The sequence below is a fragment of the Merops nubicus genome, unplaced genomic scaffold (genome assembly GCF_000691845.1).
Source record: "Merops nubicus isolate BGI_N331 unplaced genomic scaffold, ASM69184v1 scaffold1118, whole genome shotgun sequence".
Taxonomy (NCBI): Eukaryota; Metazoa; Chordata; class Aves; order Coraciiformes; family Meropidae; genus Merops; species Merops nubicus.
Window position 1 is genome coordinate 1 of NW_008627520.1, and position 18,496 is coordinate 18,496.

Sequence of the window (18,496 nt, forward strand, 5' to 3'; positions counted from 1 at the left end):
TGGCTACGACAGGAAAAGAGGTGGGGGACAGGAGGGGGATCGATAGGGAGTAGAGCTGAAGAGCAGAGCATGGCAGAGGAGACAAATGGGTGACGTGGGTCATATAAAAGATGGAAGAGAAGAAAACTGTAATCCATTTAGCTAGATGAGGAAGGAGAGATCAATAGATATGAACTGCAAAGCAACAGGGACCAACTGAGGACAACCATGTAACTGACCCCACCTAGAGACGCTGCTCAGATTAATGTTCCCACCACTTGATGCAACTCTTCCCAAAGCCAGAACGACTCCCTCCCAAGCCAAGTTCTGCTGGCAGCCACCAGCTTCTCTCTCCATCAGAGGTGCACACCTCAGGACCCATCTCAGCTTCCCCAGCCCCATTTCTCCCCTGGCTCCACAGCAGCAGGAGGGTTCCATCATCTCAGCCCCAACACTCTCCCCCTTCATCCCAAAGCCACAATCCCAAGAGCCTCATGACACACTGAGAAAGGCAAAAAAAAAGCAAAACCCAGCCCGTCCCTGCTCCCAACTTACATTTAAAGGCTTTAGGTGAGGTTTCGCTAGTCTGAATCTTTGGGGCAAGCATGCGTTTGCCAAAAACCTGAGCATCAAAACTTGCATAATCGAAGGTGACCTTGGAGTACTTCTCCAGCTCCTTGGCCAGGTTGGCCCGGGGGGTTGCTGGGACCATGTTGGGCCGGTAGCTTCCGTACTGAGGGATCTCCAGTTGCTTCACAAAGCACATAGGCCTGAGGATGAAACAACGAGCAGCAATGATTTCTCTTTTCCTCAGCGAGGTGGGTGTTGGGAGGGGACCACACATGATGGGGACATGGAGAGGAGGCAGTCAGGCAGTTGTGCTCTCCCTCAGCATCTGGTTTCGGTCTCTTAGATTGCTTTTTTGCTTTTCCCCATTTTTTTCCCCTCATTTTCTTCTTTTAGGCAGAATGTCAAGGTACTGATCTCACTCAAAACAATACCCTGGTAGGCTGCTGTGGAGCAGCAGCATCTTCCGACAGCACTAGAAACTTGGGCATCCCTCACTTCTGGGCCCCATGACACAAGATGGCACACGAAGGCCAACTGAGGACCCCAGTTAAGCTCCGTTCCCCACCACAAGTTCATTAAAAAGGCACCAAGGCCTCTCCCCTGCCTGCAGAGTTCCTCGTACAGACCCGCTGCTGCCGGGCTGCCTATCATGAATCAATTTGTCTTGCATATAAATTGTATATAAATGGCCTATTGTTATTCTCCTTCCCATGACCTCTTCCCACCAGCGAGTCCTCGGAGCGGGAGCTCCTTGGAGCACAGACCATCCTCACGATGCTCTCGGAGGGCTGCGTGCCCTGCTGCAAAATAAATAAGTAATCACCCTAAATGGCCTTTCCAGAGCACGGAGCGCCGCGGTACCGGGGTGCTCAGCAGTCCTGGGGATCAAAGAAATAAATTCATCAGACCTTGGTGCCTCGCTGGGAGTGCTGCTCAGGGCTGGCAGCAGGGGTTTTATCCTGCTCTGGTTGCAAGAGAACAAACTGTACCACAACCCATCTGTAGGCTGGTGAATCACATCGGCTACGGGAGCCAGCATCTCTCAGGGACATCCTTAATGCGAGACGGCCCTTTCTCCAGGGAGGATGGAGATGGGAGAGGTCACAAAATAAACACCACTGGTTTGGGAACGAGTGGCAGGTTTCTCAGGTTTTTCTCCTTGGAACGGTGTGGGCTAAGGAAGAGAAGTGGGGGGACTTCCATGGAGCTGCCACCGAGTGATTTATATGTCACCTAAATGGCTCCTCCCTCCCTCCCCGAGCCCACCCTGCTTATAATGCTAATATAATAGCCCTCATTCCCTGGCAGTTTGCATCGCAGAGCAGTCGGCACAAATGCCTTCTGCTGCACTGCTGAAACCCTTTGGCCTGCAGCCTCGGCGTTAATTGACGCTCCAGAAGCAATTCATTGGCCTCAATGCCCTCCCTGGGATCATCAATTAAATATCTCCCCACCTTGGCGAGACCTGGGATGGCAATAAGGGGACTCTGCAGGCACAGGGAGCAGAGCAATGGGGAGGGCTGGGGCTGCTTCCCCGGCCCCTTTACCTGAGGATCCGGTCAGAATTGGAGCTGGTCTTCGAGGGGTCACCAGACTGGGTTTGTTGCTTTTCGTGTGATTTGGCTAATTTTTCAGCAGCAGCAATGGGGCACCCAGATAAACTGTGTAAAGTATTTTTTTTAAAAAAAAAAAGAAGAAAGAAAAAAAAAAAAAAACAGAGAGAAGGAAACCAAGCATGAGAGATAAGCATGAAAATCTTCAATACGGGGACCCAGAGCTGTGCTGAGCCCACGTGTTTGCTTTTAAAAGTGTTTTTAGTTTTGTTTTTGTTTTTTTATCATCATTATCCTGGCTTACTTTTAGTCTTAGCGAGCAGCAAAGCAGCCAAACATCAAGTACCAAATCTCTCCAGGATGAACCCCAGAGCATCCCCAGAGCTCAGAGGTGGATCAAGGCAGCGGTTCCCCCAGGCTGAGCACAGCAGGGGCAGAAGGGGACAGGCCGGTTTCTTGGAGTGAGTTTAGTGCTTAAATGCCATTTTTTATTTATATTTATTTGGATCTTCTGCAGGGGCTGTTTGAAGGGAGGCTTCTGAGGGGCGTTTGCAGGGAAACATTTGCATGTCTGATGTGCACGGCTGCCCGAGGGAGATCAGGGGCTGTGATGGCTTTTGGTCACCTGGGCCCTAATGTGTCAGCCTGGCTCTGCCTCTTTTGGACAGCTTGGCTATTCCTGAGATTGCTCAGGGAAGGTAAAACCCCTCCCAAGCACCCCTGTCCTCTTCCTGACCACATCTGGGCTGAGGTCCTACAGCAAGAGCACTTAAATTCTCAGCTCATCAATCACTTCGGTCTAAATATTGTGGCAATTCCTAAAAATCTTGCACAGTGCCACACCACCAAACACAAACATCACCCTCCAGTCAGCCTCACGGGGCATCATCCACTTCCCTAGTGCCAAACACCTCCATCCACAAACCCCCACCAGCATCTACCCATCCATAGCCCCATCTGCAAGCCTTGTTCTGCTTTGTTGCCAGCCAGAAATCACTCCCCCATCTTGCTTTCCCATATTAGTCTTTGTCTTAGGGCCATCCTTGCTTTGCCTGTCTTAGCTGCAGGGGTAAAACCAAGGTTTTTGGGGGCTGGTTCTGCTCATCCTTGCCCTGGCCACGATGGAGAAGTCAAAGCAGGTACCTCCTGTGCGTGTTGCGGTTGCTGTTGACGTGACCCTGTCCTGTGCAGCCGGGCGTGGGGCATTTCAACACGTTCTCGTGCATCGCCAAGACTTCGGAGCCAGAAGGGGAAGGGGAGAGGGGGAGGGAAGCAAAAACAACTTGATAAAAATCAGAGGAAAAAAAAAAAAAAAAAAAAACAAACAAACCAAGCCAGAACAAAAATTACACTCAAGATCAGTCCATGTAAAAAAAAAAAAAAGAAAAGACAAAAATCAAGCCTTGTACGTTGGTTTCCTAGAAATCAGGGAATGTGAAATCCTGTAATTAGAATTCGTCTGCGGAGAGAAAAAAAGGCTTTACAAGGCAGCAGCGCTCAGGTCAGGGCTAGATGAGCATCTCTGCACTCAGCTTGGGCTTTCTCCTCCTTTCCTGATTGCAATCCAGCTTCCCCCCCTCCCTTCCCATTTTTGGAGCCAGGTCTCCCCATTTCAGGTAGTTTTAAGGGATTGAATTTGTATCTCTGTTTTTATCCTTTGGGTTAGTCTTTGTTTGAGTTCTTTTTTTTTTTTTTTAATTTTAATCTTCAGGATTATTGCTTCCTGCAGCGCTGACCTTAAAAGTAAAGAAAATCATTTGAATTGCAAGCTTTTCTAAAGCACCCAGCTTGTGTTAAGTTATTTATTAATATTTTTTCTTGCTTTCGTGAGGATAACTGTACTTCTGCCTTGTTCCTGCAGCTCTGTGTTTATGGCAGGTCTGCAACCTTTGAAATGACTGATAAGGAAAGACTCCATTTTTTGGGGGGAGTCTATTATGCCATTATCATAAACATACAACATTGATTTTTATGTGTATGTACAGGGAAAGCTATTTAGGAAGGTGGTAGAGAGGTAGAAATAAAATCTCTATGCACATCTATAAAAATCTGTTATGATGAGGATAAATATTTTCTGTGAAATAGATGAATCTTGGTAGAGCACTTTGGGAACGTTACAGTGATGAGGGTGTAGAAGGAGCCTCAGCTACCCTGCACATCCTGAGCGACTCCTCTTTGCCTCATGGCAGCACCTTTGGCCAGCAAGGAAGAGTTTCCTCTTCTTCCCAAGGTGATATCCCAAACAGGGAAAAATATGTGACCTTCAGCGTGAAGCTGGGAACTGCTTCACACACCTCTGGAGCTGGGCAGCCAGGCATTTTTAAAGCACCTCTTTGATTTTCAGAGAAGGGACCTCATTCTCCACAGGATGGTGCTAAAAATCTTTAAGAAGGGTCCGACTTCCATCACGGTGAGGCTTTGGTGGGTAGAAACATCCCAAAACACCTTGAAGAAGCACCACCCCATCCCAGAAACTCTGTTACAACCAGAGGATTAACATCAGCCTCATGCTGAGGACTCAGTCATCAAATTAAGATCATTTAGGACTATTTGGAGTGCCTATCGGCCTCGAGACAGCTCAACCCATCAGGTGTGAAACTCCTCCTAGGAAATAAGGCTTCAGACTGATTTAGGCAACCCGGGTTCCCCCAGCATGTACTCACTCTCGGGAGGGATCCTGTCTTTGTGTGGACAACCCGAGAGGCTGCGGTGGTGGGGGTAGAGTCCCGTGACGTGGCCGGTCCCGTCGCAGCCAGGGGTGGGACATTTGATTTCTCTCTTCTCAGGTCTCGAGGGATCTGGGGATGGTGGGGAAGCAGGTTAGTGGGTTTGGTAGAGAAGAGGTGGAAAAGAGAAAAACCACCAAGGATGCTTCCCACCACTTTTCAAGTCAAACAAGGAGAAACCTTTGGGTATGGAAGGCTATTTTTTTTTTTTACCCCTGAAGGTGGAATTGTAATGCTGGAAGTTTCAAAAATCAAAATCAGCAAAGCAATCTGAGTAGATAACCTGGCTAAGGAGCACGGGGCCACTCACAGTGAGCAGAGAGCCCAACTCAGCACCCAAGGGATGCTGCAGCCCCTGCCACGTCCCTCGCGTTGCCATGGCTGAGCTCCCACTGCTACTTTAAAACCCACTTGGGTTTTTACTGCTCAGATGAAGATTTGCAAGTCCAACATGCAGCTTAGCCAGGCAGTTCCCCTGCTGAGATGTAGAGGACAACATCACTTCATGCATTCCTCTAGGATGTCCCCATCCCCCTGGGCATCGAGGGTTTGTAGCTGTGGGCTGTGAAACCCCCACCCCAGCAGGATCATTTCCATGGGGTGCTGAGCAGCCAAGTTCAGCACTTTCCCTGGGGGTGGGAAGGAAGGAGACGCACAACGGTTCATCCCCTTACCTTTGCCGTAGTAGCTCTTCCGGATGCTGTCCAGAGGTTTGTTCTGTTTCTCGTCCACCTGGAAGTGCTTGACGTGCTCTCCTGGCAGGCGGCTGGGCTCCCGCACGATCTTCACCTGCTCAGCCTTGAGGGCGATGGCTTGTTCCAGCAGCCCCAGGTTGCCCCTCGTCATCATGTCGTACATCTCGGACTCGTCGGTCACCGCCGATTTTTGGGAGCGGGCGTCGTCGTCCTTGTCGTCGTCCGACCTCACCTCCACGATGACCGAGTACTCAGGCTTTGGGCTGAACTGCCCTTCACAGTGGCTTTTCTGGGTGTCCTGAGAAGTGTGAGGAGCTTCTTCGCAGATCACTTCAGGAGCCATCTCCTCCTCCTCTTCATCCTCCTCCTCCTCTTCCTCTTCCTCCTCCTCATCCTCCTCCTCCTCTTCTTCCTCCTCTTCTTCATCCTCCTCCTCATCGTCCTCCTCCTCTTCTGCTTCAGCCTTTTGCAGTTTGCAGGACTCCTTACAGCTCACCTCGTCCCGGTGCTCCGGGCACGGCTCGCTGCTTCGTTCACTGGTGACCTCGATGACCTCCTCCGCGTCCTCCGTCTGGATGATGATCTCCTTGTCACACTCCTCCTCCACTAACTCCTCTCCCACGTCCTCGTGGACCAAGTGCACGACGTTGGATGGAGGTTTGGAGACCTGCAGCTCAGCTTCAGGCAGCTGCCCTTCGATGGCGAGGGTCTCCTCCGCTATTTGGCCTAGGTTGAGGAGAGAGTTGGCGATTATTTCTTGGTAGCTGCTATAGTTGGCCTTGCTGGGCCCAGACGTACTTGTTGCTGGGTTTTGTCCATAATGGGTTGGTTTTGCTGGGCTTCTCTCTGAGGCAGGGAGGAAGAAGGGGAAAGAAAGAGAAGTGGGGGAAAAGGAGGAAAGAGGAAAAGGAAAAAAGAGGGAAAGGGGGAGAAGGAAAAGAAAGGAAGGGAGGGAAAGGAAAACAAAAAGAAGAGAGAAAGGAAAAAGGAAGGGGAGGAAAGGAAAATGAAAGGAAGGGAGAAAGAAAAAAGAAAGGAAGGGGAGGAAAGGAAAAGGAAAGGAAGGAGGGAAGGAAAAGGAAAGGAAGGAGGGATGAAAAAAGAAAGGAGGGGAAAGAAAAAAGAAAGGATGGTAGAGAAAAAAGAAAGGAGGGGGAAGGAAGAAAAAAGGGCGGAAGGAAGAAGAAGGGGGAGGAAGAAAAGAAGGAAGGGGGGAAGAAGGGAAGAAAGGGGGGGAAGAAGGGAAGAAAGGGGGGGAAGAAAAGAAGAAGGGAGAAAGAAAAAGGAAGGGGGGAAAGGAAACATAAAGGAGGGGGTGAAGAAGGAAAAAGGAGGAAAAGGAGAAAAATGAAAACGGAGGAAAAGGAAAAAAATGAAAAAAAATGAAAAAAGAGGAAAGCAAAACAGAAAAAAAGGAGGAAAAGAAAGTAATTATATAAGCTCGTAAACACCTCTCTGTCTTACTTAAGCTTAATTGAAACGAGAGCCTGGCTGTCAAAGCCCTCGAGCAGCCCCGTTGATTGTGTTTGGGAAGGGCAGGTAGGAAGGGGCTTGTCACGGGGAAGCTTTCCTGGGGCTCAGATGCGTGCAGCTTCCCAGCCTCCCACTGTCAGCAGCCATCTGGCCCCTTGCTCCTGGTGCTCTAAAGCGAGGAGCTGCCCGGTGCCAGGACCTTGGCTGGGCACCTTGTTGTCCTTGCTGCTCCTCCTCCCGGATCCAACCGGAGCGATGCTCCGCAACCAGGGCTGCCAGTTGAGCCCCTGGAGGCACCGAGGTGAGACCCTGACTGCCCTTCCTGCTGCCATCTGAGCCCTGCTGCGAGCTCCTCTGGGCTCTCCGTGGGTCCTTCCCCAGGGAGGAAGGAAAAACTCTCATTTTTTAAGCCACCAGAGACAATCTGTGCGTCTCCTCTCTCCGTGCAACCGGAGCTTCGCCGCCACGCAACAGAATAATTGAAGGACCCGTCCTGTACATAATTCAGAGGAGCTATAACTCCTAGTTATTAACACTCCCTGCCCTTTCTTCATCTGTGGAACACGGCTTCTTAATCAATAATGAGAAAGCACCTTCTGCTGGCTCAGGGCTGGGGGTCTCCTCCTGCTCCACCGCCTCGTCCTCCTCCAGCGTCCCCTCGGACTCGTCGGAGCCAGACTCCTCCTTGGCCTCGGCCTCCTCGCTGCCATCACTGTCCACGTTGTAGCCTTCGTCCAGGGCCAGCTTGAGAGGATGGGATTTTCTCTTTGAAACCAGATGCTCGGCCTCCGCATCCTGAAGTTTCCTCTTCTTGGCTAGAGGACAGCTTTGTAAACTGCAGACGGGATCAAGGAGCAGAGAGGAGGCGTTGCCGAGTGAGAAAGGCACAGCCACGGCCTCTGAGCCACGTTAGGCAGAGGCAAGTGGGACAAAAACACATATACTAGAAAGAATAATCATCCAGCAGCCCAGAATTTTAGGTGGTTTATCCCTTCGTAGCCAGATCTGCTCTGAGATCTTGACTTGGTGCAACCATGGTGACTTTTCTCAGAAGCTGGGCTCACTCATAGACTCATGGGTCCATGGGCAGTTGTTGCCCAGGGAGCAGCAGGACCAGCAGCTCCCAGCACCACTGTTGGTGATGGCCACCAGTGCCACCAATGAAACAAGTCAGGGGACATAGAACTGGCCCTAGGGACACATCTGCTCTGATTTCACTGCTACAGGGTGATGAAAACCATCCCTTGAGGCTGGTGTGGCCTCAAAGGCAGCCAGCGTGCTCTCATTTCCCCTCCCCACCCATGGGAGCACCAGGCAGGTCAAAATGGGACCTGCTGACAGCTCCCATCAACCTCAGGCACCTGAACCAGGTACCTCTTCCATGGTCCAGCTTCTATGGGAAGGCTGCTGTCTGGTGAAGCAGATCCCCCAGGATCCCTCACGGGCTGATGGAGAAATTGAAGTAGGCTCCTTGGTAGGCAGATTTGGGGGGCAGGTGAGTTGGGTTGCCCTGAACCAAGTCCTGCAGTGAACTTTGGGGGTTTTGTTGGTGTTTTTCCATCCCCACTTCCTCTGACCCAGCCTCACCTTCTGTGTCTTGCATACTTCCCACGGATGTGTCCTGAGCCGTTACAGCCTGGGGTTGGACAGCTGAGGAGGGAGAGAAGCAGCTATCAAGAACAGCACCAGGACTCAGAGACTCCATTTTTAATTAAAGTATATAAACTGTGGCCAGTTAAACAGGTCTTGTGCAGAAGGAACGAAATAACCTCAGAAGGGGAGAGAATTTCCCTCCAAGGGTTCAGCTCGTCCCTTTGAATTCCAGGCGGGGAGGGCAGGAGAGCAGCCTTGCAGCCTGCTAAAAATTAATGAAATGACTCACCCCATTTAATTAGATGAACGGTTCATTATAGTTTTATGATTATGTTTAATTAAAGATTTGCATGTGTAAGAGCACGCTTTTAAAAAGCAGACAACTCCTGCTCTCTGCCTCCCCACTGCCACTCTTGGGTTTGCTTTTTTACTGCAGCAGGAGGAAAACATGGTGGGTTTTTTTTTAATTATTATTAATTTGATGGCTTATCAGGCAACTGGGGTTCCTTGAAGTAAGGAATGGGTGTCTTTGTAAAGAGCAGGCTAGGAGAGAATGAAGATTTTAGCCAGAGCACATGGGATGGAGATCACCAGGACAAAAGCCCTCAAAAAGCACCACAGAGCCTCACCTTTGAGGGCACAGATGGGATTTAGGTGACCAGATCTTCCAAATCCCTGCATTTGCTCCTGCTGCTCTGCAGAAGAGGAGGAGTTAAAGACTTCCAGGGAGCTCTGGAAGCTGCTGCTGCCTTCACCACGGGCTTGCAGCATCCCTGGGCTCGGGGCCACCGCCTCCCCTGAAGGGGTAATTAGTCCCAGCTCCAGGAGCTATAAGGGCTCCAGATAAGAAGCATTAAAGCAAACATTTTCTGGCAAAACCAGATTAAGGCATTGATTATAGGATGCCCAAGTGACTTGCCTGACATCTGAGGAATTCCGGAGTGTGTAGGATTAATAACCTCATTTAGCACCCTATCACCCTGAGCTGGGGAAGTTGGGAGCACTAATGAAATCTCCTGATGACAGCACAAAGGGAGGAGGCATCTCCAGCCCAGGGGGGACCTGGCCAGCCTCTTATTCTTGGAGTAAAAGACACAGGACAATGTTAAACAGGACCTAGTGCCAAGCCAGGCTTTAGGGACTCCAAATTTCTGTTCTCAGCAGAGAGCTCAAGGAAGATCTGAGTGTGTTGATGGATGCAGCTGCTCTGGGAGCACCGGTGGGTTGTTAATGGCTCAGCCCCCCAGAACACCGTGCACAGGGTCAAAGAATATCATTCAACCCAAAACTGGGAGAGGAAAGGGCTGCTGCACGGGCAGGAGAGGAGGAATCCTTCCTTCAGGGCCACCAGCTTAGCAAAGCCAACGTCAAGAGGGGAAATGATGGCAACACATCCCCTAAGGGGACAAAGCTTTCTAGATGAGACATGGGTGGAAGCTGCACCTCCTGACCCTTCCAAGATGAAGTCCCCCCCTCCTGCTGTGCCCTGGTTTCAACCTGAGATGCTGAGGATCCTCCAACACCATGGCTTGGGGGATGGCTCCCAGCTTTTCAGGGAGGGTCTCACCTACCAGGGGGTCGTTTGCTTCCCAAGAAAAATACTCGAGGTCATTGATAAAAAGCTCTTGTCCCACTAACGTGTGTAATCAGAAGAGGGAGCTCCCTGCTTCGCTGCTCCCTCTGCTGATGATCTGAAAGCCTATTTATTTTTAATTGCCTCCAGTCATGACTGAGGCTGCTCTGTCCCCAGCAGCCCCAGAGACACTTGAAGTGGCTGCCCAGCAAAAGACAGAGCGGTGTTTCTCTTACCAGTGACTTGCCTGAAAAGGGCTTTATTCGGGGGGGAACAAGAGCAGCTCTGATGAAGATGTTACAGGCTTTTGTAAACTCTCCTGAATCAGTTAAAGCTGATTCCCCCCTCCCCACCACCTCATTTTTGATGGGGTGAAATGAAGCCTGCAGCAAAAAGTCAGTCAGAAAGAGCCAAGTGGTTCAGCACAGAGGTTTTCTGAAGCAGGTGGTATTTTGGGATGTCTCTGGCTTTGGGTGTGTCAATTGAATCCCCATAAAAAGCACCAGCTCAGAGGTGATGCTCGGTGTGCTCTGGGCCAGGCTTCTCCATCCCCACTCTCCTCCCGGGGAGTTTCCTGGATTTTGGCAGGAGTCCCGAAAGGGGAAAGTGTCTTCGAGGTCTATTAGAGCCACTCTCCTTCCCCTCAAGAGCCACCACCAGCGACCTGCTCTCCCCCTTCTCCTCAGGCTTCATATGCTTGACAAAAGAGCCTCTTATTGTTATGCAGACGATGCCCTGCTTCCAATTAGTCGATTAATCGTCCAGTTATTCAGGCAATTAGGTGACAGCTGCAGAGATGGCTTTGTGGAGCACTCGGTCCTGCCCCTTCTATATGTCACCTGCTCCAATTACCACCTCCGCTCAAGTGTTCAGCCATAAAAGTTGGAGAAGGGGCCAGCCCGCTGAGTGGAGGAGCAGAAAATCTCTGAAATTGGGTTGGTTAAGGTCCAATTACTCTTTGACACTCGCAGGGCTTTCCACCGGAGGCTGGTAGAAAAGGCAGCCCCTGCTATTAGTGCCTTGTCCAGGTTAAAGACTCCTACCTCTTGCATAAGCCCTTGTGGAAGGTTTAAAGGGAGCTTAGAGGTGGGGGAGGCTGTTATTTATAATGAGAAGCTCTGTAGGGCTGCAGAAGCTCACTCCAGCTCTTTTGGCTGCTGCTGTTCACATGCCAGCGCTGCTAAATGAGTGACAAGAGGACCTTGGAGACCCAGCAGAGGACACGGGGTCAAAGGTGGAGCATCTGGCAGGAGAAGTGATGTGACACGACATGGTTCAGGGGCAACAAGAGGATGTAAAATAGATGGGAAGGAAACTCTGGCTTAGTAGGATGCTGTCCCTAATGATCCTGCGACACAAAAGGTGGGCACTGGGTGGGACAGAGGATGGCTGGAGGGTCTTTGGTCTAATATGACCCATCCAGAGCTTGTGATTTCATCCCTTTAACTCCTACAACTCCTCTACTGTGTGCTGTCCAGTGGTGCTGCGAGGACTTGGGCACAGCGAGGTGCCCACCAATATTAACCCCCAAGCAAGACCTCCACCCTATTAAATCCCCTGGGTTTGCTCCCCTCACCCAGCTTCCCAGGCCTGCAAGGAGCTGTGGAGCTTCACCCAAGCCAGTCCCAGCACGGGGCTTCCCCTCCCTCCCACCGCCAAGGAGGAGCAGGGTCCTTACCTCACCTCCTGGCCGATGAGCTCCGTGGGCACTGGCAGAGGGGCAGGACGCAGCAATGGAAACAAAGACAGGGTCAAAAACACAACAGGGATGCCCAGGCCCCTCCCTACCCCCAAGACATCCTCCCTTCCCTGGGGGATCCTCTCCTGCCTGCAGCAGGGTTTCCATCACCTCCTCGGGCACCCCGTTTGGGAAAGAAAGGGTGAATCCACCCTTCATTTACTGCTTGCCAGGGTGCAGTAAATCACAGCCCTGCCTTGAAAAGCCTCGTGCCTGGGCTTAATTTCAAGCACGTCAGTTTGCAGCATCAGGGGCTACCTCTCTCTGAGTACGTGACAACTTTACAGTCAGTGGAGCTATTCTGATATACGTCCATATAAATCAAACACTTTCAAGTGAAGACCAGGTTTTCTCAAGCCTCCTTCTCTATGTTTGCAATGAAAATCTGCTCCTTGGTTACTTTTTTTTGGCTGCTGGTTTGCTTCAATGGCCACATTTACCACTGTAACATCTACAGGCATTATTTTTCTCCTCCTCTTGTCACACCAGACTGATGTGGGAACCCCTGTCCATGCTCAGACACAGAGCAGAGGATGTGCCACTTGGCACAATAGCCACTTGGCTATTGGGCAAACAATAGGTTGGAGTTTTCTTAGGGCTTAGTTCCCACTTGTGAATAAGAGGACATCCCACTGCCTACAACAACATAGAATCATAGAATGTCTGGGCTGGAAGGGACCTCCAAAGCTCTTCTAGTCCAACCCCCCACCATAAGCAGGGACATCTCCAACTAGATCAAGCTACTCAGAGCTTCATCCAGCCTGATCCTGAATGTCTCCAGGGGTGAGGCCTCCACCACCTGTCTGGGCAACCTATTCCAGGGATCTATCACCCTCAGATTGAAGAACTTTTTCCTGACATCTAACCTAAATCTCCCCTTTTCTAGCTTAAAGCCGTTACCCCTCGTGCTGTCACTACAAACCCTTGTGAACAGACTACAAACCCTTGTGAACAGAACATACATCACACCGCTGCTGAAACCTTACATCCAGCCAGGAATCCAAACAATCAGGAGGACTAAAACCCCACTGTACAAGTCTCAATTTGCCCAGGCTAAAAACCACAACACGTTTGCTCAATTTGTTTGAGCTAATTGGGTTTCCTGGGATCCAGCTCCCAGTGGGATAACTCACGAGCTTCAACAAACTGGAGGCAGTGGCAAGTCCCAGGGTGCATGCAATAAATTACCTTTTCACATCAAGAAACCCAGATTCATGTGTGGGGAAGGCAGGGTGTGAGAAAATAAATAGAATCGAGGCACTCTCATTAGTAACCCCAGCGAGCCCCTTTATGTATGTGCAGCAAAGCACTGAAAGCCAAACGTCCCACCTCGATTCTGGCAGCATCTGGGTTTGGTTTTGGTTTTAAAAAAGATGCAGACAGCAAGAAGAGTGGGGGTGAGGACAAAGGAAGGTGGTTCAGGGTTGCTGTGTGGGTGAAGCTGCTGTTGTTAAACTTTTTCAGCCAGCCCCGTTGGTTCCTCGCTTGCAGGCACCTTTGCAACCCAACGAATCCATGGCCACAAAAAGGGACTGAGCTGGAGAAGCTGGTCTGTGACCATCCCCACGTGGCTGTGGGAGCACCTGAGGTGACATCCCCTGCTCTGTATCAGAGCTCCTCACCTTCTCCTTGAGACAAAGCAAAGCCAGACCTGCACGGTTTTTCCAAGTCGGAAAATAAACCACCACCAAATTTTGCATTAACGAGGCATTTGTCCTCACATCCCTGCCAGGGGACTGCCCCTCCAGCTCCTCCAGCACGCACTGCTCCTGCCAGGCTCTCTCAGATGTGCAGCTTCAAAGCCCCTGGCAGAATGTGCATGATGAAAGCCCCGGGAGCTGATCTGAAGCTCCAGCAATTGTGAGTCCCCTAAAGCAAAGCATGCAAAGGGCCTTTTTGGGTTGGTTTTTTGTGTGTTTGGTTTTTTTTTTGTTTTTTTTTAAAATTAATTTCTTCTCCTGAGTGTAGGGGATGAGGGTTAAACACTATGAGGACCTGTAAAGGTTTGTAGCTGGGAGTTTCCCAGGTTTAGAGGCAAATTTCGTTGGGGTTAGACTAGATGCTCTCCAGGGGTTCCCTCCCAACCCCTCCCATTCTGTGATTCACTGCAGGGCAGCTTAAAGAGTTAAACCAGGACCTGAAAAAAAATCAAAGCCTATTTAGAACAAGCAAAGCAGAGGGAGCTGAGGTCTCTACAGCCCCACGCTGCGGGGGGACCGGCGGCTCACCTCTGATAGACTTCGATCGCGTGCGTGCTCTCTTGTCATCATTCTCTAAACTCATCTGGAATGGAAAGAAAAGATAATTGTTGACAGATAACAAGAAAAAATGTTGTTGAAGGCCAGTCTCATGTGTGGTGGTTGCTCAGAGTAAATACCTGGGTGGCAGGGAAAGCTTTCCCACGGTGTTCAAACAGAGGCGTCCTGCTTTGATTTTATTCTTCAACCCACAGGGCCCGAATTTAGCAGCCTTAAATTCATTTTTTAGCAACCTTAAATTCATTTCCACACCCTGGGACACAACGAGGACTCTCTGCTGGTTGGATAAACACCCAGATGTGATGGCCCACGACAGAAAAAGGCTGCACCTGAGATATGCTTAAGAGCAGAATGGATTTCTCTGGATTTACACCACGGAAGCACCGTGAGCACTGAGGTGAGTAGCCAGCACATCACCAGAAATCTCTGAATATGCAACAGAGCTGATGTCATGTTTGGGAAGGACTTTTCAGGCAGGGCCCTAAAGAGCAACATCTCCCCTTTGCTTAAATTTGACACAAAAAGGGTTGCATCTAAATAACCCCTGCAACGTGGACATCAAACAGGAGGGGCTGTGGGGAATACGGGCATGAATAAGTAACATGAGGGACTTCAAAGTGCTTGATATCAATTAAACATCACAACATGCTACAAGGTAGCAGAAGGCTGAAGTGCAGCCACCTCTGGGTGCAGCAAGAGCTCCGTGCCCCAGCATCAGGGGGAGCTTTGGAATCAGGCTGTGCCTGGAGGTGGGACCAGCAGAACCAGGGGACATCCATGGCAGGGCAGAAAGGTACGGCCAGAATAACAGAAATGGAATTCCATGAAAGTTGTCAAGGAAGTTGCTGAAGTGGTCAACAAGCTGGTTTGGCATCTAGCCCTTGGCACAGATGGTCTCTCTGCAGGCAGGGGCATTTGGCAGCAAATGCCAAGGATCAGGGGGTGAGCAGGGAGGTGGAGCGTAGCCTGGTTAGTTGGGGACAGGCTGATTGGGGGTTTGTTGCAGTGGTACTACCTGGGACATTTCCTCATGGCATAATGAGGAGAGAAAAAAGGAGGGGAAAGGACCAGCTCATTGAATCATAGAAGCACAGAATTAAGTTGGAAAAGATCTTTAAGATCAAGTCCAATCATTCCTCCAGCACTGCCAGGTCCCCACTGCCCCGTGTCCCTCACCCCACATCTCCACGGCTTGGAAGCCCCTCCAGGGGTGGGGACTCCACCACTGCCCTGGGCAGCCTGGCACAGCCCTGGGCAACCCTCCAGGGCAAGAAATTGTTCCTCAGGGACAACCTCAACCTCCCCTGGGGCAACTTGAGGCTGTTTCCTCTTGTTCTATCACTTGTTCCTTGGGAGAAGAGACCAACCCCCACCTGGCTACAATTTCCAAGTAGAATTTGACATAATAAAACCAAACTCTGTTTGGAGCATACCCTATAAGTCTCAGTTGGAGAGGAACAGAACCAACTACTGGGCCATCCCAAAATGAGGAGGCTCCACAGCTGATGCTCTGGCACCCCCAAAAGAAGGTGGGGTGGGGGTGGACACAAGAGGCAACTCCCACTGGTCAAGGAGCAGGAAGAGAGCTACTGGGCCATCCCAAAATGAGCAGGCTCCACAGCTGATGCTCTGGCACTTCCAAAAGAAGGTGGGGTGAGGGTGGACACAAGAGGCAGCTCCCACTGGTCAAGGAGCAGGAAGAGACACACATGCAGAGCTTCACGGGCAGTGGGGACAATGCACACGTGGTATGTGCCACCACATCCCCACGTGCACCTTGAAACTCCCTCCTGGTGGCTGCTGCTCACAGTCCCCAGCAGGAGGGACTGGGGGTCCTCACCCATCACCCCTGAAGGATGTACTGCTTGGCTTGGGCCTCTCTTCTCATCCTCCTCCCGAGGTTTTGGGGTGGTGAGGAGGGAGGGAGGCTGTTGGTCAAGCAGGAGGAGGGGGCGGAGGTGCCCAGCAGCTGAAAGCACCTCAAAGGGGATGAACGAAATTTCCCCCAGCACCACCCTCCAGAAACGCAGCATTAACACACCATGATTTATGTGGTTTGTTAGATGGGGAGATTGGAGAGAGGGAAAAATAAATAAAAAGAAAAGAGCAAAAAACAAAACAAAACAAAACCTGGAGCAATTTATGCAGCCTGTCAGCATTCGGCTCGTGGCACCGCGGTGTTGTGCTCCACGTTTATTACAATCTTCCCAATAACACAGCAGACAATTACTATAATTTCTATTTTTAAAGCCTCGGGTCCCTGTGGACCAATGGCTCACGTTTAAAGTGTGGAGAGGAGCAGGTGTCAAAGGGACTTCATTACATTTATGAGCCTTTCACCGTCGGCGTGCGCTGGGCGAGGGAGCTAATGCCACTAATCCCTGGGATTGCTGGGAGCCTGCCTCCAACCAAAATGAATTTCAGAAAGGGCTTTTTTTCTCTCTTTTCTTTTTTCTTTTTTTTTTTTTGTTGACAGTTTTTCCCAGGGAATTGGCACGTGTTGGGCTGGTGCCTTGGCAATATGGGTTTCCTGCAGATCAATGAGTCCGCGTGGCAGAGGAGGGCAGGCTGTGGGAAGGGTAATGGGCACTGCCTGCTCTGGCCCAAAAAGAGGAAGGGCTGGGACTCTGTAGGGACAATGAGGGGAAAACAGCACAACTTGACTTATTTTAAGCCTGCCCTTCAAGGACAGGCAGGTGGGAAGGGTTCAAGCTGCTTGTCTATAACTGGAGAAGATCCCGTTTCATGTCCCATTTGTCTTCAGAAAATTAGGTATCACATCTGAGGGAACATCCAGGCTCCTCAGTCCACCATAGCACCTTCTAAAGAGATTCCTCCCATTGCTTTCATATCTCTTTCAAGCCAGGATCATGGGCAAAAGGAACAGGAGCCACCTAAGGCAAGGACAGACACAGCCTTGCTAAGGACCAAGGGATGGAAAAGCCAAATAGGCTGTTTTGCCTGGCCAGCTGTACAAGGCAGCCTTTAAAACCAACCAATCAAAAACCAATCAACCCCTAAACTAAATTATCAGGTTTTTTTCCTCATAGGGAAGACCCTATTAATTGGTTAAAGAACTCGACGTGGCCCCACCTCTCAGTATTTAAAATGTTTCATTTACAACACTGGAAGGATGGAATGCGCTCTGGTACATCCAAACTCTGCTTTCTACCACACCAGGCTCCTTTTCTCCACTTAAATCAACAGCAGCAGCCTCAAAAAACAACCTTCATTTCCCACCAAAGTGCAGAAACACCAAGAAAAAAAAAATAAAAGATCCATTTCCAGGCTCAGCCCCTGCCCCTCCCAAGCAACTTAAACTAACTGACGTGGCCATCGCTGCACTTCTGGAGCCTCAGTGGTTGTCGGGCTGGGATGCATGAAGGTTACAGGAAGCCACTCTCCTTTATTGTTCTCCTCCTCCTCGTTGAGAAGCCCTCCAGACAGATCATTTTAAGGTGGAATTTCGGGTCACACAGTGCATGTTTGCAGTGTTGGAGACTAACAGGGTATTTTCATTTGTTCTCCCTCTTGCTCGCATAATAGCCAGGCTGAGAAGCCAGCCAGGATTCACTCTTGTTATTTTAACTCTGAATGGAAAACAAAGCAATCTGAAAGGAAAACTGCAAAGAAATTATTGCTCACAAATGCCAGCCTCAGAGCATGTTAGTCCAGCTAGAAAAGAGGTTTCTTCCTCTCCTCCTCACCTATCACTGGATTATCGCTCACATTAAACCAAAGTCAGCATCTAGCTGGTTCCCTAACCCACCACCACAGGGTCATGCGGTGGAAAGGACCCTCTGTTGGGTCTCAGGATTCAGCTCCATGCTCTGCCACTGTCAGGGCAACCTTGAGAACATCCCTTCATCTCTAGCTGCCCTTTTTTCCTATTATCTCCCTCAAGGTGCTTTGATGCAGGGGCTGTTTCTTCCTATGGATTTGCCCCATGCTAAGGAGCCTTCTGATACAAGCACAATCCAAACTATACTGGTAATACCCCGATGCTACAAATCCAAATCAATGAGGCTCAGACAAACTCAGGAGACAGTTTAACCTGAGCACAGTGGGAATTTTAACAGCCTGCTTCTCCAGTCACAGACTTGCTCTGCTGCCAAGGCTACAGCAACACAGCACAGAAGTTTAATTTGATGGAGTACCTACAAGGTTGATGTTTTCTTCTTCTTTCTTATCTTAATACACACTTCTTTTCTGATGGAAGGTGGTAACATAAAACCACTAGAGCCTCCCATGCACTGATGCCCAAGGTGTGGCCCAGCTTCGACAGCTCTATGCAAATACACCATTAAGGGCCATGCCGAAATTCCCCGCGGTCAGCAG

The 18,496-nt window shown here is 50.2% G+C and overlaps 1 protein-coding gene across 1 annotated transcript in view; it reads right to left on the bottom strand.

The window, feature by feature from the left end:
- Positions 1 to 534: 534 nt before the first annotated feature.
- LOC103778717 (myelin transcription factor 1-like) overlaps positions 535 to 18,496 on the bottom strand; it is a gene marked incomplete at its 3' end in the record, with an annotated part of 22,217 nt that continues 4,255 nt past the window's right edge. Inside the window, exons 2-10 of the mRNA XM_008946319.1 lie at positions 14,129 to 14,183; positions 11,841 to 11,871; positions 8,584 to 8,646; positions 7,590 to 7,831; positions 5,503 to 6,369; positions 4,766 to 4,900; positions 3,246 to 3,336; positions 2,097 to 2,210; positions 535 to 749 (exon numbers count right to left, since the gene is read on the bottom strand). Of these exons, the coding sequence (XP_008944567.1) occupies positions 535 to 749; positions 2,097 to 2,210; positions 3,246 to 3,336; positions 4,766 to 4,900; positions 5,503 to 6,369; positions 7,590 to 7,831; positions 8,584 to 8,646; positions 11,841 to 11,871; positions 14,129 to 14,183 (1,813 nt within the window). The remainder of the gene's footprint in view (positions 750 to 2,096; positions 2,211 to 3,245; positions 3,337 to 4,765; positions 4,901 to 5,502; positions 6,370 to 7,589; positions 7,832 to 8,583; positions 8,647 to 11,840; positions 11,872 to 14,128; positions 14,184 to 18,496) is intronic.